Source organism: Mytilus trossulus, chromosome 3 (genome assembly GCF_036588685.1).
Source record: "Mytilus trossulus isolate FHL-02 chromosome 3, PNRI_Mtr1.1.1.hap1, whole genome shotgun sequence".
NCBI classification, from domain to species: Eukaryota; Metazoa; Mollusca; class Bivalvia; order Mytilida; family Mytilidae; genus Mytilus; species Mytilus trossulus.
In genome coordinates this window covers 9,331,648-9,357,115 of record NC_086375.1, presented here as the reverse complement: position 1 = coordinate 9,357,115, position 25,468 = coordinate 9,331,648, and the positions used below count along the sequence as shown (strand labels likewise).

The 25,468-nt window shown below is 32.7% G+C and overlaps 1 protein-coding gene across 1 annotated transcript in view; it reads left to right on the top strand.

Annotated features, from left to right (window-relative positions):
- The window catches only part of LOC134709944 (2-oxoadipate dehydrogenase complex component E1-like), a 90,360-nt gene extending 67,076 nt beyond the window's left edge, over positions 1 to 23,284 (top strand). The window contains exon 6 of the mRNA XM_063570068.1: positions 23,131 to 23,284. Within this exon, the coding sequence (XP_063426138.1) occupies positions 23,131 to 23,232 (102 nt within the window). The 3' untranslated portion in view covers positions 23,233 to 23,284. The remainder of the gene's footprint in view (positions 1 to 23,130) is intronic.
- Positions 23,285 to 25,468: the final 2,184 nt, after the last annotated feature.

Genomic DNA, 25,468 nt, shown 5'->3' with positions numbered 1-25,468 from the left:
CAGAAAAGATGTCAGTTTATGTTATCCAGTCTAAAAGTGACAATACTACAAAAAGTACTTTGCTAGTTATAATCGTTGGAGATCTTTTGCTCAAGGATATGGTTTTAACGAATTAACAGCAGATCCGATTCATGTTTCATTGTTTTTAACTCTATTGATTGACAAGAAGTCATCACCTTGTACTTTAGATTCGATAATTTATGCTTTAAAGTGGGTACATGAGCTTTATGGTTACGTTGATCCTACAAATAACGCTTACATTCATTCGTTAGCTCAATCATGTAAAAGATTAAATGGAAAACCAGTCGTAAAGAAGGACCCTGTTACCTCGGATATAATACTTGAACTCTGTAAAATTAATGAATTTGAAAATGACTTGCTTATTGTTAGAGATTTGACTATGATTTTGATAGGCTATGCTGGATTTTTGCGCTTTGACGAATTAAGTTCTATTACATGTAGGGATGTTAAGATTTTTGAAGATCATATTTCTATTTTTCTGCCCCGGTCCAAGACCGATCAATACAGACAAGGTAACGAGATACTTATTTCTAGTGGTAACACTTTGGCATTGTTCCTCAGATTAGAATACATTTATTTGTTTTTAGTAATGGCAATGCCTGACATGATGCTTGGGGCTAAATGAGCTAGGAAGTAAACCTCTGTGCGGATTTATATCGATTCTTTGATTATATCAAAGCTGGTCGAAGCAAAGAAAAAAATTGACCAATATGAAAATGATTTCACCAAAAGAACCTTTGTGAGTATGCTTCAGACTCATAACTGCTCCAAAAGTAATCTGATAGAATTTCAAGCATGTCAAGCAGATATTATCAACATCTACTTAATAAGTCTTAATATGTATAAATATCTAAAAAGTTATAGTATTCAAAAGGTATTGCAAAATAATTCCTTTTCATTTTTTGTTTTGTTATATGGATACAAATATAAGTGATACATGTACCAATACAATATTTGTTGTGGTATGAAAGTGTAGTAATTAACATTTACTGTAACAATGTTAATTTAAACAAATAAAGAAATAAACAAATGAATGGAAAAGATGCTCCACAGGGCGCAGCTTTATACGACTGCAGAGGTTGAACCCTGAACGGTTGGGGTTAGTATAGACATAACATTCAAGCTGGATACAGCTCTGAATTTGGATTGTGATTAAATAGTTGACACAACATAGGTTTCTGACACAAAATGAATGTGGTCTAAGAACTTCAACTTAAAAACCTAAAAATTTTAAATTGGACATTTACCTATTATGGTCCAATATCCAAAATCTAAATACATGGTTAGATTCAGCATATCATAGAACCCCACGAATTCAATTTTTGATGCAATCAAAAAATGTTCAATTTTAGACCCTTTAGACCTCAATGTGGACCAATTTGATAACCGGTCATAAATATTAAAAATCTAAATACACGGTTAGATTCAGCATATCAAAGAACCCCAAGAATTCATTTTTTGTTAAAATCAAACGAAGTTTAATTTTGGACTCTTTGGACCGTGATTTAGACCAATTTGAAAACGGGACCAAAAATTAAGAATCTCAATACACGGTTAGATTCGGTATATCAAAGAACCCCAATAGTTCAATTTTTGATGAAATCAAACAAAGTTTAATTTGGACCCTTTTGGTCCCTAATTCGATTGGACCAAAACTCCCAAAATCAGTCCAAACCTTTCTTTTTGTGGTCATTGACCTTGAGTTAAAATTTCATAGATTTATATTAACTTATTCTAAAGTTATTGTGCGAAAACCAAGAAAAATGCTTATTTGGACCCTTGTTGGTCCCTAATTCCTAAACTGATGGGACCAAAACACCCAAAATCAATCACAACCTTCCTTTTAAGGTCATAGCCTTGTGTTTAAATTTCATAGATTTCTATTTACTTTTACTAAAGTTAGAGTGCGAAAACCAAATGTCTTAGGACGACGATGATGAAGACAATGACGCCAACGTGATACCATTATACTACTAAAAATTTCAATTTTTGTGGTTGTATAAAAAATCTAAATACATGTTGAGATTCAGCATATCAAAGAACCCCAATAATTCAATTTTTGTTAAAATCAAGCTAAGTTTATATTGGACCCTTTGGACCTTAATGTGGACCAATTAGAAAACAGGACCAACAATTAAGAATCTGAATACACGGTTAGATTTGGCATATTAAAAAGCTCCAATAATTCGTTTTTGGATGAAATCAAACAAAGTTTAATTTTGGACCCTTTTGGCCCCTAATTCCTTTGGACCAAAACTCAATACATCAAAAAATATTAAAATATAAAAAGTCATACAGTCATGATGATGATGCCCCCGCTAGCATATAACGTTATCAAGAACTGTAAAAGTGAAGCTGCCAAAAATTGAACTTAAAGAGTTTAGAGGTAATAAGCATTATATACACATTTCACTAAATTTAGTTGAGACAAACTTAAGAAACTAAATAATTCTTCAATTTTTCCATTTGTAAAAGGGCATAACCCTAGTTATTAAAGACTGCTTTAATTTATCAGTTGATAGTAAAGTGAATTTTGCATTGTATATTGTATATAGCATTAATTTAAGTTGATTCAACTTCTTTTCTGGACAGAGAAAGATAACTCCAATTTTCAAAGAAGATTTCATAAAGCATATTGGTTTTAGGTAATTCAACAACCATTCTGGACATAGAAAGATAACTCCAATTTATGGCCTTGAATCTACAAAAATGCTTGTTTTTGGCCCTTAATTCCTAGACTGTTTTAAGGAGGAAGACCTAGGTTAAGGGAAATAACTCTTAAAATCTACAGTACGTTTGTGTCAACTATTTTCATAAATATATTTTAAGCTTCTAGGTTACATAGATTATTTTCAATCTGTTTCAGGTAAATGCTTAAAATACATTGATGAAACTTGACTTTTACAAACACATAACTGATTTAAAGACTTATCTCCCTGAACCAAGGTCTACCACCTTAATGTGGTCATTTTAATAAATTTCCTGTTTACCAAACTTTGAAATTTTCGAAAAACTAAGGATTTTCTTATTCCAGGCATAGATTACCTTAGCCGTATTTGGCACAACTTTTTGGAATTTTGGATCCTCAATGCTCTTTAACTTTGTACTTGGTTGGCTTTATAAATATTTTAATATGAGCGTCACTGATGAGTCTTATGTAGACGAAACGCGCGTCTGGCGTACTAAATTATAATCCTGGTACCTCTGATAACTATTTACACCACTGGGTGCAGAGAGCCGTGGTGTAGTGGTCAGTGCATCGGACTACTAACACAAAGGTTCCTGGTTCGATTCCCGTTTGGGATGGAAATTTCAGGAACTCAATTTTCGGCTCTCCCTTGACACCATCTGCGAGTATGGTCTTGAGGAAACGATGATCATAGTCCGTCGGAAAGGGACGATAAATGGCTGACCCGTGTTAAGAGAGAGCCACATCTCTTGCACGTTAAAGACACCCTTGTAGATTTCGAAAAAGAGTAGGCTAATGCCGCTACAAGGCAGCACTCGCACCCGCAAAGTGGAAAGGGATTAATATAAGTTGCAAAACTTGTTTCCCAATCCACTATAAATAAATATGTTTAAACTAAACTAAACCACTGGGTCGATGCCACTGCTGGTTGACGTTTCGTCCCCGAGGGTATCACCAGCCCAGTAGTCAACACTTCGGTGTTGACATTAATATCAGTAATGTGGTCATTTTAATAAATTTCCTGTTTACCAAACTTTGAAATTTTCGAAAAACTAAGGATTTTCTTATTCCAGGCATAGATTACCTTAGCCGTATTTGGCACAACTTTTTGGAATTTTGGATCCTCAATGCTTTTCAACTTTGTACTTGTTTGGCTTTATAAATATTTTGATATGAGCGTCACTGATGAGTCTTATGTAGACGAAACGCGCGTCTGGCGTACTAAATTATAACCCTGGTACCTTTGATAACTATTCCCCATTCCCCACAAAATATACCCCAACCTTCTACTTATGATATTAAACATTATGGTACAATTTCAGAACAATTGAAATACTTATACACAACTTGTTGTACTGACACTAGATTAATCTAAACATAAGGGACTATATTAACCTCCAAAATCAATCCCAAGCTTCCTTTTGTGGTTATAAACATTGTGTTATAATTTTTTTGATTTCTTTTTACACATACTAAAGTTATTATCTGGAAACCATCTGTCTTCGGACGATGCAACAGGATACCTATTTACGACCGCAAAAATTTCTGCTCTTGTATAAAAATTTCAAACATGTACAATGAAATATAGGTTTAGAAATCGATAAGCCTAGATAGGCCTTATAATTTTTTTTTTTAAATAATTGAAGAACCATTTACACTCAAGACCGCGTCATCAGTAGGCAGTACAGATGTATTAAAACAATCTAGCATCAAATTGCTAGTAGCGGGAGTAGCATTCTCAGGTAAATAATTATTTTTTTATACAATATGTTTGGTTCAAATCAAAATAGAATGCTTTTATCTCCCTAATACTTACATTGTACATAGAGGTGATACTACTTTGACAAATCCTTGTACATGAGAGTTGTCTGTCAAATCTTTATTGCACAAAGAATGAATTGCATAACAATGAACTGAGCTCAAAGCAGAGTACTTTAATAATACACTTAGACAAAGAGCTAAATCCAGTGATATACTTTGTACTACAGGTCATTCGTGAACATCCATCCACCAAAACCATATCTCAATAACATGCCATACTACATGGTTGGATTCAGAAGTCCTGAAAAAGACATGATTTTTTTATCATATTTTAAGTATATATGCACAGGTTAAAACTTTTTTTGTGGAATAATCATTCATTATCTAGCAACTATCAATTTGATTCATGCACATATTGATATAGGTTGAGTGGCCCTCTGTTTGAAATAAGAACACACACACCTCCACCTATAGTTTTAGTCAACTGACAAAACATTCTTAACTATAAAATGTTATCTAAGACCTTCAGGCGGATCCAGTAAGGGGCCCTGCCCCCCCTTTTGTTGGAAAAATTTGGTTGACTATATAGGGAATCACTGAAGCATGACTGGAGCAGCCCCCCCTTATGAAAAGTTCTGGATCCGCTCCTGAAGACTTGTCAGTGTCTATTTACCATTGCCACTGAATCAGTGACATATGTACACATAATTATATACATGTAAGACTAAAATTATAAAGTACATATATATAAGACTAAAACTGACATATAAAGAAAATGAAAACTATGATCTGGAAATTTAGTTCTTTTTCGCAAAATAAACCCAATTAAACTGAACTCCATTTCCTCCATAGTGACGGCTTACAAATAAGTTATATAGACATAAAGGTTTTTTCCAATAGTTGTGGTGTAAATTAAATCAGTTATATGTTAAGGTTGACATATTTATGTATATACATGAATGTACAATGTAGATCATTGGCTTTTCAACGCATTGATATTTTACAATATCGATTATATGTTTATTTTTCTATTTTTGGTATTTTTCAGCTTCCTTAGAAAGTTTTAAAACAACATGAGTGCAAGTTTGATAGGGTGTCCTCACACATTTAGACGTGGCTGCAAAAATTTTGGTTGACATATGTGTCCTCTTCTCGTCGGTTATTGTTCTATTAATAAAGCATTCTGGCGTCACAATTTCATTTGAAAAGGCATGCAAAGTACAAACTCAAATGACATTCGATAACATATGATCTGACCATATACATGTACATGTATGAGGGTAGTAATGGGGGTACCTTCTTGACGTATTCTAGCCAAATGAAGATTAAATTTTTTTTTACCTGATGATAAAATGTACACTTTTTTCAGTCGATAAAAAAATCAGCTGAATTTGACAAATCACGCTATTTGTTTTCCAAAAATAACAGTAATGATAATTATTTGAGACATCTGTCAAATCACCTTAAGGATATTTTGACTAATCGCAGTTGAATTTTTAACCAATTTGAAGCTAACAGTAGCCGAGAATGACTGTTTGACACCTGATAGTAAAGGGCATTAATTAACACCCTCATGTATGTACATGTTATCAGCTTTTCTACATATAAGCCAGTGTCAGCCGTAATGACTTTAATGGCGAGTGAGTGCAGCTAATGAGCTAATGTGAATCAAATTGTGTCCTCAGTGGGGGAAATTTTAATGGATCTATAGGAAGAAAACCTGATCAGACTGTTCATCGTTCTGTTACTGGCTTTTTCACCACCAAAACTTGGCCTATGACATTTTTTACAGACGAAAGCCAGCTTGATATTAACTTCTCCTCACACACATGTATAGATTATCAGATTATCTACACATGAATATCATACTGTAATATCTTTGATAGGTAATAATACAATCCAGTTTCTATAACTAATTTATTAACAAGTACATCGTTTGATGGTCAGACTACAGAATGACAACATGTGTATAAGAACTTCAATTGATCTATTTAATTGCATGTTTATTTAAGAACGGGCAGACATGTGAGAGTTGCTGATCTGTCAATTATAATTACTTTAACAGATGATACGGTAATAAAGTGAGGTGAACTTTATAACACATACAATATATATTTGCCAGTGAACCGTAATGAAATTTTTTAGCCAGTGAGCCCAGCTAATGAGCTAAAATGAATAAAACTGTGTGCTAAGTCAGAGTTAGTGATATTTTAAGGTATCTTTACAAAGAAAACCTGACAATCTCAGTGGTGGATCCAGAACTTTCCATAAAGGGGTGGGGGGCTCTGACTGCCCAGAGGGTTGCATGGCCACTCCCGTCATGCTTAGATGAGTTCATATATAATCAACTAAATTTTTCCTACCCCCTGGGTCTGTAAATGCATCTGTTTATTGTTAGTACTAATACTGGCTTTCCCCCGTCCCTTATTTGGCCCTGGACAGTTGCTTATCTGTTTATCTTTCTATCACTGGCATTTTTTGACTAGAGATTTCATGTGTACAAACCTGACCTAAAAACCCATGTTCTATTGGCCCTTTCGGGATCCGGGATGTCTATTTTGAATTTCGGGATGGCAGGATTTGATATTTTTTTAATTTGTGACTTCGGGATTTCATGTTATTAATTTCAGGATTACAGGATCAGGACCACTCCGATGCCACTCTTAAGGTTCATCATAAGGAATTTAAAAATATGGCCGTGTTTACCCCTCAAAATTTACTATGAGTACAGAGAAACTGGTACATCTAGGAAATTTTTAAGGCATGGCAGGAACTAGATATATAAAAGTAATATGAAGTATACGTTTCAGAAAATTAAAGACTTACCTGGATTTTGATGTCCATTTTTTATCAGTCTGCAGAAGATGGCAAAATGAACAAACACCCGAGTTTCATTTGATACGGTTCACTCATTTACACAGTTTAAATCACATATTGTCTGCAGATGTCAATTGTTCATGTATTGTCCATTTAAATCAATACTACTCACAACATGTCTTATATGAGGGGAGATTCTCAAACCTCTTTCCCGACTTAGTTTATTTAGGCACCTTCTGCAGGAACGAAAAAAAAATGAAAGCAAAATCTAGTAACGTTTATAATTTTCTAAAACATAAAATGTATTTACAATTTATATATCTAGTTTCTGCCATCCCTTAAAACTTTTGCAAGTGAATAGGTTTGTCTGTACTCAGAGTAAAATTTGTGGTGTAAATACGGCCATATTAGCCAAAAGGTTATGATGAACCTTAAATAATGACTTATTAAGACTTACCTTCTAATACTATATATAGAAATCACAACTCAGAACAGGAACACTATATCTAATTAACTTGACTATACTGATCATGCAGCTGATATATAAAGCTGAAAACAGACACATAAATAACATAAAATAGTGATTGAAAGATTGATTGCACTTTATATGTATAATTCAAACACGTGTTACATGAGCCGGTTTGTTTACAAATAATAATGTCACGTGTAGTTATAGGCGCACTGACGTCACAATAGACCACTTTCGAGTTCATCCGTCACCGGAAAAAACTCGTCAATTATACGCGCCTTTATCACCGTCATTTGTGCGTTTAGGGGCGTCGTCACTTCCATTCCAATATTGAGCGAGTGGTTTGAAAACTATAATTCTTCACTGTACGAATTATTCGGCAAATTGAATTCTCAAAATTGACAACCAGCACTGCTGTCATTAGGGGATTGTCATTAAGTACCTACAGAACAACCATTATTTCTAGTTTATCTTACACAATGACGATCACTAAGACGCTTGATGAACGTAAATAGTGCAGGGATACAGGCGACCGCCTCTATCTGGTAAATGACGTCATAAAGGTGTGTATAATTGACGAGTTTTTTCCGGTGACGGATGAACTCGAAAGTGGTCTATTGCATTGATCTTGCAATTCACTCACACAGAACCCATTATCATGCAAACATGTAACGTGAACATGGTGAATGTGATTGATTAAATAATACAGAATTACTGCATGTGCAGTTTTAAAAGAAATTAGTTCATCAAATAGATTTTGACACGAATAGGTTGGGTTGACATTTCTGTCATCGGGGATAATATTGAGATAAATGGGATTAAACTGACCGCCAAACATGTCTAGAGAAATTACCTATCGAGAACATTATAATTAATAAGCCATACTTACCAAAATAACTCTATATTAATAAACCATATGTAAGTGAAATTCACAATGATATAACGATAGATAATTTTGATGATGGCGATGAAGCTGGTTAAATTGGCGCTAAAAATATTCTTACTCCTTTTGCTTTACGTAATAAAATTTGTATAGAATTAAATTTGATTAAACATGTTAAAGGTCAGCATAAACAAAATGTGAATATGCAGAAGTATTACAATATATTACCGATAAAGTGTGTATATATTTCTGTAAACGAAATTACCTGTATACTTCACTAAGGATTACATTTGAGCGCAAGGAGATCTCTATTTGTGAATCGATTTATGAACTCCTTTGAACCCAGGGTCGAAGTTCAAGATGTTAACATATTAACGGAAATTTTTAGCGTTGCTTTTACCATTGAGGCCATCTATTTTTATTGCGGGGTTTCACATATTTAAGTCGGAATTATAGAAAAAATGCCATGTTGTTAGCAGAATTAAAACAGAAAATAATGAACACTTGATTATTTTCATCTATACATACATTGGATTGAGGGGATATGTATTCACATTATTTGTAAAACTCTCCTTATTCATGTGAAGCGCGTGCTTTACATCGAGACTTGTTATGCTTTACATCGACGCCACAGTACTTCAACCAATCAGGGAATGTTTATTTGGGGCATTCGACCTATTTTAACTCAGATTTTGGCATATTTTAATCGAAATTATAGAAAAATGGAATATTATCCTTACTGATGCCATATTGTGGAATTTCCGTGACCTAAATGGTTCGCGAAAATTAATATTTTTACATATAGTATAGTAATAATCTTTATTCATTATTTGGTGTTAAATTATTTCCAGTGGCAAATATTTGATGCTTGTCTTTGACGATATTTAGTCTCAGTCAATATTACGAGTGTCTTTTTCTAAGAGCATATGATAAAAAATGAAATTTTTACTGTTGCCAGTTAAGTATTTCTAGTGATGCATAGCAGAATTAACAGGAAATTAAGGAAATTAGTATTATATTTTAATTTGATTGACTCACGCTGTTGTCGAGTATCCAGGTTAGGTATCGTTTCTTGACAGTTGTTGTTTGTGTGTTTTTTATTTGTTTGTTAGATTGCTGTATAGTTGACTTTCTTTTTTTCGTCATTATTTTTTTGTTACTTGCTGTTTCGTTGTTTGTTTAAGCTACACTTAATTCACATTAGTATACGCATAATTTATTTATAAATCCAATTCAGGAACATATATATTATAAAAAAACAATTCCATTTTCTTCTCGACAAATCAATCTATCAAAACGATGGTCACTCTCTCCATTGGCTCAAAGAGGAATAACTCTCATAAACGTTTCCAGTTTGCAGAAAGCGCGAGGTCATAAACCGCTGACGGCATAGTACTGTTGCGCTCGTATGTGCGCATAAAAATAGAGGGATTACTCTTTAAGGCTCTCATGGGTTACAATCAGTATGAAATATAATGTAGTTGGCAAGGGCTTGTGAATAGTTATCAAAAGTACCAGGATTATAATTTTATACGCCAGACGCGCGTTTCGTCTATATAAGACTCATCAGTGACGCTCAGATCAAAATAGTTAAAAAGCCAAACAAATACAAAGTTAAAGAGCATTGAGGACCCAAAATTCTGTGAAGCTATACCAATTCTGTTGCTCTAAAAGGGTACTTAATGACCCTGAAGGGAATCACTTGTAGTTTTGTAGGTGTTTAGTCAGTATGATAAGATATGATCTGGTCAATATAGGCATTTGTTACAAGTTATATATTTGAATAATTAAATTTTATTCATTTAGATATATTTAATTAATATATAGTATAAACAGCGACTGTAAATTAAGAAAAATATTGCGATGTCTTTATTATTGCGAAAAATGTGACTGGGTTATAATCGCCATAATTAAAACTGGCAATTTGAAAAATTTTATATGAATCAAACAGGATATTTCTGAATATCGCAAATATTAAAATCGCATTTGAGTATAAAATGACAAAATTGCAATAATAAATGCACACAATAATTTCTGGTAAACAATTTTAGGTAATAAGATAATTAAAAAAAGACTTCTAGCTGATGTGACAAGAATCTTCTCATTCCTAAACTCGAGAGTTGCATGATAGATGTCAATAAAATGATTGCAGGTTAACTATGTTATAGATGCGGATTAGTAGCTTTAATGTCCTTATGATATTTTTTACTTTTGCAGACTGTGCGTAATTAATAAAATAACATAAGGACGTAAGAGCTACTGTTCCACTGCTTGCTATGTCAGTACAATTTATTTAAAAGAATAACACTATTGTTATCACAAATGTATGAATGTTTTAGTATGTTTGAAAAAAATACACAAAGAAGTCCTGCTATATTAGTAAGAAAAATTACTTACTAAAACTACAGGGAATTTGTCATAATAAAAACTAACAATGAAATACATGTTTTACCTTTATTAATCTGTTTTGTTTATCATAGTTTCCAGATCTTTAGAAACTATTCCTTAACTGCCAAATGTTTACTACAATGTATTTAATTATCATTTATTAGAAAAGACAAAAGTGGACTTCTTTAAGTGCACAGCTACAATAATCCTAATTTTAAAAGATATTTTCAAACAATTTTAAAAACAGTTATATATATAAAAAAAAAGTATTACATGGTACTATACCAATTTCTATGGCTACTAAAAATACAAATCCAGTGGATACATAAACAATTTCAAAAAGCTATGTGTGTCATCGACTTATCAAAATGATCAATATCAGGTATATTGGTCATAAAGTGATTATAAAAACATCTGCAAAACTTGAAAATGATGTTCACAAAAACCATAAGGAATTACAAAGATCATGTGAAAACAGATGCTGAAACACACAAATAGTGTTTTTTATTGAAAAGTCATTCTAAATTACACCTATTGGTTCTACTGCACATGTCTGCATTTCATTTATAAAATTCTTGTAAGGTGGGTGAAGTTATAACCAGTTACAAAAGTTGTGTCTCCAAGAAAATATAAGACATTTTAGTTCAAAAATGAACTATAGCTTGCTGTTCTGGGTGAGCCAAGGCTCTATGTTGAAGACAATACTTTGACCTATGATGGTTTACTTTTACAAATTTTGACTTGAATGGAGAGTTGTCTCATTGGCATTCATACCACAAATTCTTATATCTGTAGAAATAGACAATATTTTATTGGTACAAACACATTTTCAATAATTGGTAATTACCAAATGGATACACATGATAGTAAAATGCACACCATAATGAGAATATAAAATACATGTATAATGAAAATCTATAGCAATAGATTACTTCTCGCTTTTTTTGAATCAATTTACATGTAATGACAGAGTGAAGTGAATTACAATACTCAGAAGCTATCGTTATCAATTTACAAGCAACTGAAAATAAAAATTGTATTCAACAACATGTAACGATCTAATGTCCTAAATGACAGACATTCATATATGGATGATTCAGTGGAATTTTTCAACGATTTGGTAAATTATAAACATGAATTTCAGGTTTGTCATAAAATATTCGAGGGTCATAATACCACTATGGTGAAATTACCCTCTCATGGTAAATTGAACCCCCTTTAGCCCCTGTATAGAAAATTGAACCCCCATGGTTAATTGAACCCAATTTTCTTTCCTTCTAGATAATAAATATGATATTATCCATTGTTCCAAAGCTTATTATAGATTGAAAATCAGACATACAAAACGTTGAGGTAAATTTTCCATGGCAGGGAAAAAAATACCATAGGTTGGTATAAGTGCTTGAACATGCTGAAGTCTTTCAAATTTTAGTGTTAAGAAATATGAATAGTTAAAATTGATTCAAAATCTACAACCTTTATCAGGAACAATGATAAATATTGTTTTCTCACACAAATTTTAGACACTGCTTAATTTGGGACATCTTAATGGGACCAATATATTATGAATAGATGTTTTTTGTTTCAAAACAAAATATCATTAAGCATATTTTGATAAATATAAACTAGAGGACAACTAGTGTAATCTTCAATTAACTATCACAAATGCTGAATTTACCAAATAAACAAGTAATCATAAGAAAGTGATTAGAAGTAAAAGAACCAAAAAAAGCATTACTGAAGAACTGGGAAATTCATTAGACACAAAAGAATTTACATAAGACTAAAATTAACTTTTATTTAGCCTTAAACAAAATTGGTTACTAAGTATTTTAAAGGCATTTCGTTATATTGTTGTCTGAAATATGAACAGACTATTTAATTGAGGCATTTATGCATCAATATGAAAAAGAAGATGTAGTATTATTGCCAATGAGACAACTATCTACAAAAGACCAAAATGACACAAACATAAACAACTATAGGTAACCGTACGGCCTTCAGCAATAAGCAAAGCCCATACCGTATAGTCAGCGAATCTGTTCCATCCACACAAGCTGTTTAAACAGTAGTGTTGATGCTAAACATGGACCACCATTTGAAATAAGTCTTGCCCCCCTTTTATAAAATTTAATTGTTCTCACTAAGTTACTTTTAGCATAATCTTTTCTAACAATATTAACAATAATTAATCAGCGAAGAATATAACTAGTCTATTATAGAAAAAAAGTAAAGTCACAAAATCACTGAACTCTGAGGAAAATTTAAATGGAGAGAGTCCCCAATCAAATGGCAAAGTCAAAAAGACAAACACATGAAACAAATGGATAACAACTGTCATATGCCTGGGTTAAGAAAATCCTTAGTTTTTCGAAAAATTCAAAATAACGCGATTCATAAGTATATATCCACGTCAAAATGACATATGTAAGAAAAAAACACAAAAAGGCATAAAAGTAAATAAGCCAAACTTTTCCAGAAGCAACATTTTAATCTTTTTTTTTTAAAGCTTATGTTGATTTATTTCATATAGACTTCATTTACTTTATATTAGAGAGTTAATACAGTTATTAATATGCTCTGTACATGAGAGATAAGGGTAAATTCTAACACCTAATAGTTTATTTTAAGATTTTTTGTTTTCAATTGTTAGAACCAGTTCTTTTTGTTGGAAACACAGTCTTTTTTCTTGTAGCAATGACCATACTTTAGTTATATCAGAATATGAACATGATATTTTAATAACACTATTTGTCAGCACTAGAAGTCATTTTGTACTTTAAATTGTATATTTGTATCTGAAGCATAGTTGATTCATCTGCATACAAGTCTCTGAAAATTTCAATTCAGATTTTATAAATAATTGCTGTGTTGTTATGATCTTTGCTCTTCTTTTTAGCACTTGTTTTCTTTATTTTCTTTGACACCATCATCATTCCTGTTTCTCTGTGTATGTCTATTGTGACAGGATGATTGATTCCATCTGCCTCTGATAGTATTGTCTTACAGGTTTTACCATCTGGGGATATTACCACTATTCCGTTGTTCTTACAAGAAGCAATATAAACGAAGCCATGCTTGTCTAATGCAATTCCTTCTGGACCTTCAATGTCTTGATGCTGAAATGTCCAGACAGGTTCTCCAGTTTCTTTGTAGCAGCAAACTTTGTTTTTAGAAAAAACGGAGGCATAGATATTTTCTCCAAATAATGATATACCTGCTGCTGCTCCAACTTCTTCTAAGATGGTATGTGACATGTCATTCAGATTCACTCTAGTACACTGGCTGACACCATCACTGATTATCAAAGTTTTACCATCACTTGCTACTCCATAACAATAATGAGAAAGTTGAATTGTTTGAATAATTTTATTATTTTCTATATCAACCAGTACTATCTTGTTTACTGGTCCTAATGTTACAGCCACTGTACTTTTTCTGACATAGCAAACACCACATGGATATTCTGTGAATGTGAATACTTTTCTTTCAAAGGTGCCATCATTACCAAATAGCAGCAGGGCATGACTTTCAAATAAAGAACCACGATTAAGAATTAAATATTTACCACCAGGTAAAATCCTAAAGACAGCTGCTCTTGTAGACTTCATATATTCTGGAATTGTCAGAGTTCTCAACATTCTTGGTTTAATTTCTTCAATTCTAGGAACAGCTTGAAATAAGTTCTGTGCTTGATCTTTTCTTCCGGCATTTAGTCGAAGAGTAGATTGGTTGGTATTAATATTGATATCACCAAATGATTTGACCTCTTGTAAAATTAATTGCAGGGCAGATGAGATGGTTACCTCTAAGTTCTTTTCCTCAAAATAGTCTCCACTTTTTAATTCATCTATGTAATTAGCTGCTTCTGACGTGGTTTTCTCAATTTCTCTGAGACCAACATACATCTGTAGCTCAGTTGCATATTGTGTCATTTTTGTAAAATCACTTTGCAATTGGCTTAATTGATTGGCTTGTGTTTTCAGTTGTTGTAGTAAAGTGTTCATCTTAGATTTCAGCTGTGAATGCTTTGAGTCTAGGTCATCAAGAATTTTTTGTTCTAATTTGTTTAAGAAATCATCTATCGACTTCCTCATCGATCGAATTTGTTCTGCAGCCTTTGTTTTCTGATTATTGTTTGTATTAATCCTGCTGTTCAAATATTTTATAATCTCCTCCAAATTCTCCTTTACATTCTTCAAATCTTTTTCAAAAAGTTGAATTGAAGCAGATGATTTTACATTCTTCAGAATATCTGACAAGGGCTTCATTTCTTGACATTTTTGGTGTTTATCGGTAATGCACTGGACACAACAGGGACAGGCATGGAATGAACAGTAAAGTTCAAACTTTTTCTTGTGATCTTTGCACTGGCTACTTATTTCTAGCATGAATTTTGGTAGTTTATGGTAGTCTTTATTTGTCATGGTTTTATGGTCTTTAGAAGTTTTAGATTTTGTGTGATGTTTTTCACAGTCTGTACATAGGAACACCTCACATTCTGTGCACCATGTGACAGCTTCTGTAGATGTTCCATCATAATCATAACAGAGGGTACAAAAGTCACTATCTGATGAGGCCATATTTTCTTCTTTTAATTTCTGAAATTTATAGTAGGAAAAACATTTTTTTTGTTGAAAAATATCAAATGACAAATGCAAACTGCATTACTAGCAAGAATGAACCTGACCAAGAGAAATAACACTAACACAAAAAATATATCCCATGTGGTAACATTACTTGTTCTGTGGATTCTTTTATTTTCTTGGTTACCAACTTACGTTGATAGCGGGAAACTTAAAGTTTTGTAGATATATAATTTCATGTTTTTGCAAAAGTTTGCATACAAACCAATGGCAAATAGTCATTTCTTTGAACATTTAAATTCATGGTTAACCTGCACCCATGAATTCCACGAAAATTGGTATCCAACGAAAATTAATGAATCCACAGTAGCATTACTTATAATGGCGATTTTCAGATTAATGGTTTTAAAATTAGACAATCTGATTAGATTCTTAAATTCAAACATGATCTTTATACAGATATAAGAAGATGTGATCTGTTTACTTATAGATCCTTTGAATAAACACATCCTTATTCATTTTAGGCAGACATTTTATAGGAATGTATCTCACTCATAGAAAGCTCTGATTCCTTTATGGATTTGGCTATACTTTTTGGAACTTTTGGATTTATATAATAGCTCTTCATCTTTTATATAAGCTTTTGATATTACATATTTTGGCCACGAGGATCACTGAAGAGACATGTATTGTCAAAATGCATATCTGGTGCAATAAAATTGTAACCGTTAATGTTATTATAGGAGCTTTTAGAAAAATGAAAATCTGCTAACACTATCCTTTGATTTCAAGATCTGATACATAGCTTATGTCCTCTCACTAAATAATTCAAAGTTAAGCTAGTGACTATGTTGAACAAATCTATCCCATCAAACCTGAAATAAAGGATACCGCTCACATTTAGACACTGACAATAAGGATCAGTTGAGAACAAACCTTTATGACAAATCAGATGATTTAAGGATCCTAGTTGTAAATTGTCCCTTTCTGTGAAGCAACATTACAACAGAGCTTACATATAGAGTTCATATTTCCCAGTTTATTTGATATTCTAGAGCTTCCTTTTCCTGTTATGTTTTTTTCTCTAATTCTATGGAAATACATCCCTTTCTGAATCCATTGTATAAAAAAAAATGCTGTTGCCGGTGATTTTAGAAGATGATTGGCTGAGTCAAAGGGTCATAACCTTTCTCAGCTCTCTGACATGATCAAAATGTTCTAACAGGTGTTAATGAAATTGACAACTTTGTGGAAAGAAGAGCACTCGAAGGGGATTTTGGTTAAGAAAAAAAGGAAATTTATCTTTTTAGAGAAACAGACTATTACATAAAAACGTGTGGATTATCGAATTTATTCAATCTCGGATGCTCGGACTTTAAAATTGATAATTTAACTATCTCGATTGCATAAATTCGATAATCCACTTGTATCAATGTAATAAACTATATTTAAGGAGGGTTGATTTTTTATACAAGAAATGACAGCAAACCTTTAATATTACATGTATTGTTATGACATAAAATTGAGAAAGGAAATGGTGAATATGTCAAAGCGACAACCACCCGACCATAGAGCAGACAACAGCCGAAGGCAACTAATGGGTCTTCAATGTAGCGAGAATTCCCGCACCCGTAGGTGTCCTTCAGCTGGCCCCTAAAAATATGCATAATAGTACAGTGATAATGAACGTCATACTAAACTCCGAATTATACACAAGAAACTAAAATTTAAAATCATACAAGACTAACAAAGGCCAGAGGCTCCTGACTTGGGACAGGCGCAAACTTGCGGCGGGGTTAAGCATGCTTATGAGATCTCAACCCTCCCCCTATACCTCTAGCCAATGTAGAAAAGTAACAGCATTGTTGTCATTGTAAAAACAAAACCGGGCCATATTTTAATTCCTTAACAGATGTTACAATGATTAATATATTGAACCTCAGAATATTGTATGATTTAAAACAGCTTTTCTGTGGATGATGATAATATAGATATAGGAAGATGTGGTGTGAGTGCCAATGAGACAACTCTCCATCCAAATAACAATTTAAAATTTAAACCATTATAGGTTAAAGTACGGCCTTCAACACGGAGCCTTGGCTCACACCGAACAACAAGCTATAAAGGGCCCCAAAATTACTAGTGTAAAACCATTCAAACGGGAAAACCAACGGTCTAATATACATGTATGTTGTTTTTTGAGATGTCTTCTTTTTTTGTTTTGTTGGATTGCTGTCTCATAATTTTATACCAATAAACTCAAAAAACCCATTCTTACCCTAAATATTTGGATTACTGGTGCTCTGGAAAAGGAATGTCTACAGGGAAGTAAAATGTCCAATAACTGGTACACTTACCTGGTATTGATTATTTATAGCAAGCTATATAAAGATAACTGGGTTTGACATATTCCAATTTAGAATGCTTTCAATAAGTTGTTTAAGATCAAAATATTGTGGTATATATATTATGCAAGTGTCTATTTCCTAACAATAAAATTGAAAATGGAGAATGTATCAAGGAAACAACAACCCGACCGTAGAAAAAAACAACAGAAGGTCACCCACTGGTCTTCAATGTAACGAGAAATTCCCGCACCTGGAGGCGTCCTTCAGCTGGCCCCTTAACAAATATATGTTCAGTTTATTTTTTTTATCATATTTAACTTGAGAAATTCTTGCTTCTTACATATTTACTGGTATGAGTATAGATGACCCTAAGAGTCTAATTATATGGGAAGCACAGTTTGGAGACTTCTTCAATGGAGCACAGATTATGATAGAGACATATATAGCTAGTGGAGAGTGTATGTATATCAATAAACAGTCTTACTTTTTTGCAATTTCTATAATGCAAATGTTGAAATTAAAACAGCAACACTTTTACATATAAGTTTTGTAAATATTCAAAGTCAATGAACCATGAATGAAAGTACAAGGCTAAACAATCTCCATAGAATTGAGAAGTGTTGATGTATATTCGACTGCATACCAAATACCATTGACTTATCATAAGTAGTTCCCTTTTAACAAACCTAACACAAACTAATACATGTAGTCTTAGGAAAATTCCAAAGTCAATAAACCATAACTGACAGGGTGGGGTAAAATAATTTCCATAGTAAAGATATACCAATGCTTATACAACTTCATACCAAATAGCATTGACCCATGACTAGTGGTTCCCTATAAAACCAAAGAAATCAAAAACTGGAAACTAAGCAAAATTTCCTAAGTCAATAGACCAACTAGGCAAAATTTCCAAAGTCAATAGACCATGACTGAGGGAGCGACTAAGCAAAATTTCCAGAGTCAATAGACCATCACTGAGGGAGCTGGGCCAAATAATCTCTATGGAAATGAGATATGCCAATGCTTATACAACTGCTTATCATTATCATTTACTTACCTCTAGTGGTTCCCCATAAACTGACCTAATCACAAACTAATACAAGAAAACTTAGCAAAAATTTCAAAAGTCGATAGACCATGACTGAGGGGTCTGGGTCAGATATTCTGAACGGTGATGAGATGTACCAATACTGACTCAACTTCATACCAAAAAATCTTTGGCTTACCATTAGTGGTTCACCATAAACTAGACCTAATAACAAACTAAAACGTTGATGCCGCTGACAGCGGAAACAGCATACCTATGTCACGTTTCTAACTCCATCAAGCGAGACAAACATTAGGTGTTGTCTTTTAGAGGTTGGAAATTTTTCTACCGTTTTATGAATTTCCCAGAATCCACTAAAAATTTATAGGTCACTTTATTAAACAAACTATAGATATTAGTTTTTTAGTTGATAAAAAAAATGTTGTTTGGTGACATTGAATCCACTCTAAAAGATTAACTCTTCTCAAAGTTTGAATTTTTCAATATCCTTAGGAATTACCATCCAAGGGATATATTAACTTAACTGTATTAAGCAAAGCTTTTAAGAATTTTGGTCCTCAATGCTCTTTAACTTGATACTTAATTTTGCCTTTATTCTTTTTTATTAGTTCTTTAGTGAAGATTTTTTTTGTAGACAAAAAGTCATCTGATGTTCAAAATTTAAGCTTGCTTCCTATGATAAGTTTATTTCTAACTTTATATGTAATACATGTTGTATGAAGTTATTACAAAAAAAAGGTCACTGACAGTCAAACTCATTGCTAGGTTTGTGATGGTTAAAATGAATGATCTTATTTCAGTGAAATGGTTATTACAGAGCGACTTAGTGATGTTATTACCTCATGGTATAGATGGAGCAGGGCCTGAACATTCATCTTGTAAAATTGAAAGGTTTCTACAGGTAATATCAAGGTCAAGGTTTGTAAAAATTTTATTAGAGTGAGTTAGTAATGTTACTACATCATGGTATGGATGGAGCAGGACATGAACACTCAATATGAAAAATTGAAAGGTTTCTACAGTTGATATAAATAGATCAAGGTCATTTATGTCAAATGTCAAGGTTTGTAAAACAGTTATATCAGAGTGACTTAGTGATGTTGCTATACCATGGTATGGATGGAGCAGTCACACTCACCATGTGAAATTGACAGGTTTCTAGAAGATATGACATAAGGTCAAAATCATTTGTTTCTAGAGAATTTGGGACATCTGAATTTTTGTAAATAAAATTTGAAAATAATAAGAAATATGTTTTGACCAAGTTATAATTCCATTCTAAAACGAGAAATGTACAGTTTACAGTTGCGTAGAAAAGCCTTATATATTAATCTAATATTGAGGTGTTGAGTTCGGTGACTTCTTTTGTGCTGTTTTTATTTTGACACATTTAATTACAGGCAACTGACAGTAGTGAACACAAAGTAGATGGAGACAATGTCAACTTTCAGGTTGTCAATGCTACAACTCCAGCTCAGTACTTTCATCTTCTTAGACGTCAGGTGGTTCGGAACTTCAGAAAACCATTGGTGGTGGTAGCTCCTAAAACCATTTTACGTTTACCTGCAGCGACTTCTACCTTAGAAGATATGTTACCTGGAAAAACATTCTTACCTGTGATTGGGATAAGTAAGTTAAAGGTGATAAGGTCAAAAAGGTCATTTTCTGTAGTGGTAGACATTTCTATACATTGGACAAAGAGAGGGATTCCAGAAAATTAGACGATGTAGCACTTGTGAGAATATTGGTACTTATAACATTTCCTTTACAACACAAAATATCTAAAACGTTTAGCTGACTTTACAGAGTTATCTCCCTGTAGTGTTAGGTACCACCTTAAACAGAGTTTTTTTTTAAAAGCGCTTGGCTAATTTATGCCAAAATTAAGGGCTTTTGACTATGATTGATTGTTGAAATCACAGTTAAAAAGACTTTTTTTAGCTCACCTGGCCGGAAGGGCCAAGTGAGCTTTTCTCATCACTTGGCTTCTGTCATCCGTCTTCTGTCATCCTCCGTCGTTGTCGTTAACATTTTACATTTTGAACTTCTTCCAGAGAACCGCTGAATGGAATGAGATCAAACATGGCATGAATGTTCCTTATGAGGTGCTGACCAAGTGTTGTTACTTTGTAGCCTATCCATCATCCAAGATGGCTGCCAGCAGGGTACTTAGTTTAACATAGGACCCTACGGGAAATGCATACAAATGACTTCTTTGAGAGAACCACTGAATTGAATGAAACCAAACATGGCATGAATGTTCCTTATGAGGTGATGACCAAATGTTGTTACTTTGTAGATGATCCATCATTCAAGATGACTGCCAGAGGGGGACTTAGTTTTAACATAGGACCCTATCGGCAATGCGTACAAATGACTTCTTTTAGAGAACCATTGAATGGAATGAAATCAAACATAGCATGAATGTTCCTTATGAGGTGCTGACCAAGTGTTCTTACTTTATAGCCAATTCATCATCCGAAATGGCTGCCAGCAGGGGACTTAGTTTAACATAGAACCCAATGGGAAATACATACAAATGTCTGCTTTAAGAGAACCTATGAATTGAATGAAACCAACATAGCATAAACGTTCCTTTCCTAAAATTTTGCTGGCCAAGTGTTGTTACTTTGTAGCCAAATTTTATCTTTTTTTTATATGATTTCAAAAACCCTGGTATAATCAGGTGAGCAATACAGGCTCTTGAGAGCCTCAAGTTTTTTAAATCCTTTCAGGTATTGGGCTGATTTTTGGTTTGTGAGTAAGTCTTGATGAGTTACAGATCAAGTTTAAGTTTCATTCTGCTCTGCTAATTTTTGCCAAAATTAAGGGTTTACAACTTTAAAAATTGTTCAAAATCACAGTTATACACACTTTTTTCTATACACCTCCATATTTTGAGTGAGACGACCATCATTTTGTGTCCACATGTGTTAAAAATTGCAGATTATATTTTTTTGAAATGAGGCCATTCTTGTCGCTTTGACACATCTAGTAAAAAGATATGTTTCACCACTAATAGTTAATAAAGGTACCATGATAATATATTTATTAAGCCAAACAAGTAAAAAATTGAACAGTATTGAGGCTCCTAAATTCCAAAACATTGTTATTCTAACATAGATAACTATTTTTTTATATGCATTTCATTGTAGAGTCTATGTCCATTCCCAGCAGGTGAAATTCAACAAGAAGTAACCAAATGTCCTAATGCTACAGGTATATTTTAATTATTACAATTTATAAAGCAATTTTCTTAATGTTAAAAGAAGGTAGTAGAAAAAAGTATTAAAGGTTATAATCAAACAGATTCAATATGCTTAGTAAATTACTTAACAAGGTTCTTTCAGAGCAGTTTAAAATTCAGCAGCTATCAATTTTTTTTTTTTACTATTGAACGTGTAGCTTTAGACTAGTTTTTATATAGATATTGATACCAGTTTGATATGGAAGCAGCTACGTAGCTGCTCTCAGTATCTATATAAAAACTAGTCTATAGCTACACATTCAATAGTCAAAATCTACATAGCACTACGTAACCGAAACGATATTGAACGCAACCCAGAATATTCATTGTTGTATTTCAGATTTCCTTTGGAGTCAGGAAGAACACAGGAATATGGGAGGATGGACATTTGTCTCTCCAAGGTTCAACAATTTAGTTGGATGCACGGTAAGGTTTTAAAATTTATCTATTTATACAGTATGTTGTTTATAAAAAAGACTTCTTTCAATTGAATAGATTTTTGGAAAATATACCAGTTATTAAAAAAAAAATGACAAATGTATTGTATTTGAAAAATCATTTGCGTGTTAGAATTTTTTTGAACAAAATAATAATTGTTAACATATTATTTATCATAAGCTGGTGACATGAATGATCCTAAGAAAAACGTACAAACAAAAAAACAATAGATAAAATTGGCCATAGAGAATAATGGTCGTAAAGGGATGCATAAATATAAAGAAGAATGAATTCTGAACAAATAAATTGAGTCGAGAAAAATATTGGAAAAATTAATACAAAATTAAAGAATCACTTTCTGATCTGACCCTCTTTTATGTCTCTAATATACCCTGGACTTAATTTACTAAAATTGTTGTTATTGTATTATAGTTACGGTATGTTGGAAGATATCATTTAGGTTCTCCTGCTACAGGTATTGGTGAAGTACATAGACAAGAAAGTATACAAATCATCGAGGATACCTTCAGCTAAAGAACAATTATCATGTGTACAGATTATGTTCAGCATTAATGTATATTACGGATTACAAATGTGTCGAAGTTTGTGATTGGATAACAACACAGAGATGTCAGTATATATTCGGGAAACTGCCGGGGTATATACGACGTTTTTATCCCCAATTGGAACCTCAAAAACGTCATCATAACACCGGTTACTACATGTATGTGACGTAGTCAAAAGCTATGGGACTGTTAGAGGCTCACAGAGGGAAAGTAATGACGTGCTTCAGTCAATAATACATTTTTAATACACAAACACGCAATTTACAATTTTAATACTTAAATTTAATGTTAAAAGTGTTATTATAAATTATTACATACACGATAAAAATATGTTCACAGCAAATTAGAAATTCCTTCACGTATGCCGAACATATCAGGTTGGGTTTTTCAATATATATGTGTTGTCAACAAATACTTGCACTGAAAAATAACATTAAGTCAGGGGTAATCCGTAATATATGTGTAATTCAGGTCTCGGACAGGGTATATACTGTGACATTCCCGGCTTATGTCTTATATCCCCTTCGCCTTCGGCTCAGGGGATATAAACTCTAAGCCGGGAATGTCACAGTATATACCCTGTCTGAGACCTGAATAACATATAATATCTGGGATATCAACATGTGTATGTGTGCAAGTTTTGTAATTGACCATTGTACTAAAATTACAGGTATATACATTACATCACAAGTTTTGAAAAGACAGAGCTATAACTTACTAGAAACTGATATTATTTTTAATTCAATGACAAATTTTGTAATTAAAAAATATCATATTCTTGGCCACAAAGAATTTGCCACTAGGTGTGAAGATATCTATTAATCAGAATTCATGCAGTCCCACCTAGTCTCTATATTTAATGAAAAATCAAAATGAACTCATAAATGCCTTAAATATTTATTATTTTGTTTATTCCTTCTAAGTTTCAAGCCGGTAGATATGTTAAAACTCTCATCTAAGAACATTTTTAAAGAAAAACATAATTTTGTATTGATACTTGTGATTAATATATTAGAATGAGTTATTCTAAATCAGTTATACTAAAACTCTTGCATAAACGGTGTCAGTTTATATTTGTTATTCCATCCATTCAACAAACATTTCTTTGACAATTTTGACAGGCTCTACTGAACAAAATGATTTAATATTTAGCCAGAAACTTATTAAGAATGGCTTTTAATGTGTGTTTCTTTTCCTTATTTGCCAAACACAATCAAGCTTCTGTTTGACAATAAGTTGCACCTTGAATGTTCGGCTTTGAGCCGTAATGTGGGATATGTACGCATTGCATGTGTGCCTTCTTTTTTTTATAACAAAATCCATCTTTAATTTGCGTCAAAATATATAATCTACATCTGCAACAGTAATAGTGCAGATAAAGTACGTCAAAAAACACTATATTGGTGTATTTGCATTGATTTGTATGTTTTATTATCTAATCAGTGATGTTTTTGAAAAATTGTTAGTGATTTGCTCTGTTATATTGTTTTTGTATCATATTAATCAGCTGTGATATTTTGTCTCATACTGAACTGTAATAAATGATAAACAGGGTATGGTATTTTAATGTTTTATACCCAAAGAAAGTTATGTGACTCTTTTATATGACCACAAACACATTGTTAGGTTCGTTTCATGATTTGGTGTTGTTGTCGTTGTTGCCCGTTGATACAAGTGGTTTCAGGACAATAGCTTTAGTTTAAGTAAGTGAATCTCTATGATATTTTACAAGAAAGTTTACTACCACAAAAGAAAGATTGGGATTGATTTTTGAGGTTATAATACCAACAATTTAGGGATAAGGGGCCAAAACTAGCTTTAAGTAGTTTCTGGACAATAACTTGTAAGTGTACTGATATCTCTGAAATTGTACCAGAAGGTTCCATATCACAAATGTTACGCTGGGATAGAAATTTTGGAAGTTGCCCAAAACATGAAGGAAAAAGCTCAAAAAAAGGGTAAAAACAAGCATTTTAATTTTGTTTCAAGACAATAACTTGTGTATAAGTTTATGTAACGCCTAAAAATGGTACTACAAGGATCCATACATCAAAGAGAAGGCTGGGTCTGAGTTTAGGGGGTAAAAAAGATTGGGAGAATGATTTTTTGAGATATTTCGAAGACAAGTTCAATAACTTTTTTGTCGAGCCTTCAACTTAAGTAAAAAAGCTAGACATACCGATCCTACATTCTGTTATTGTAGT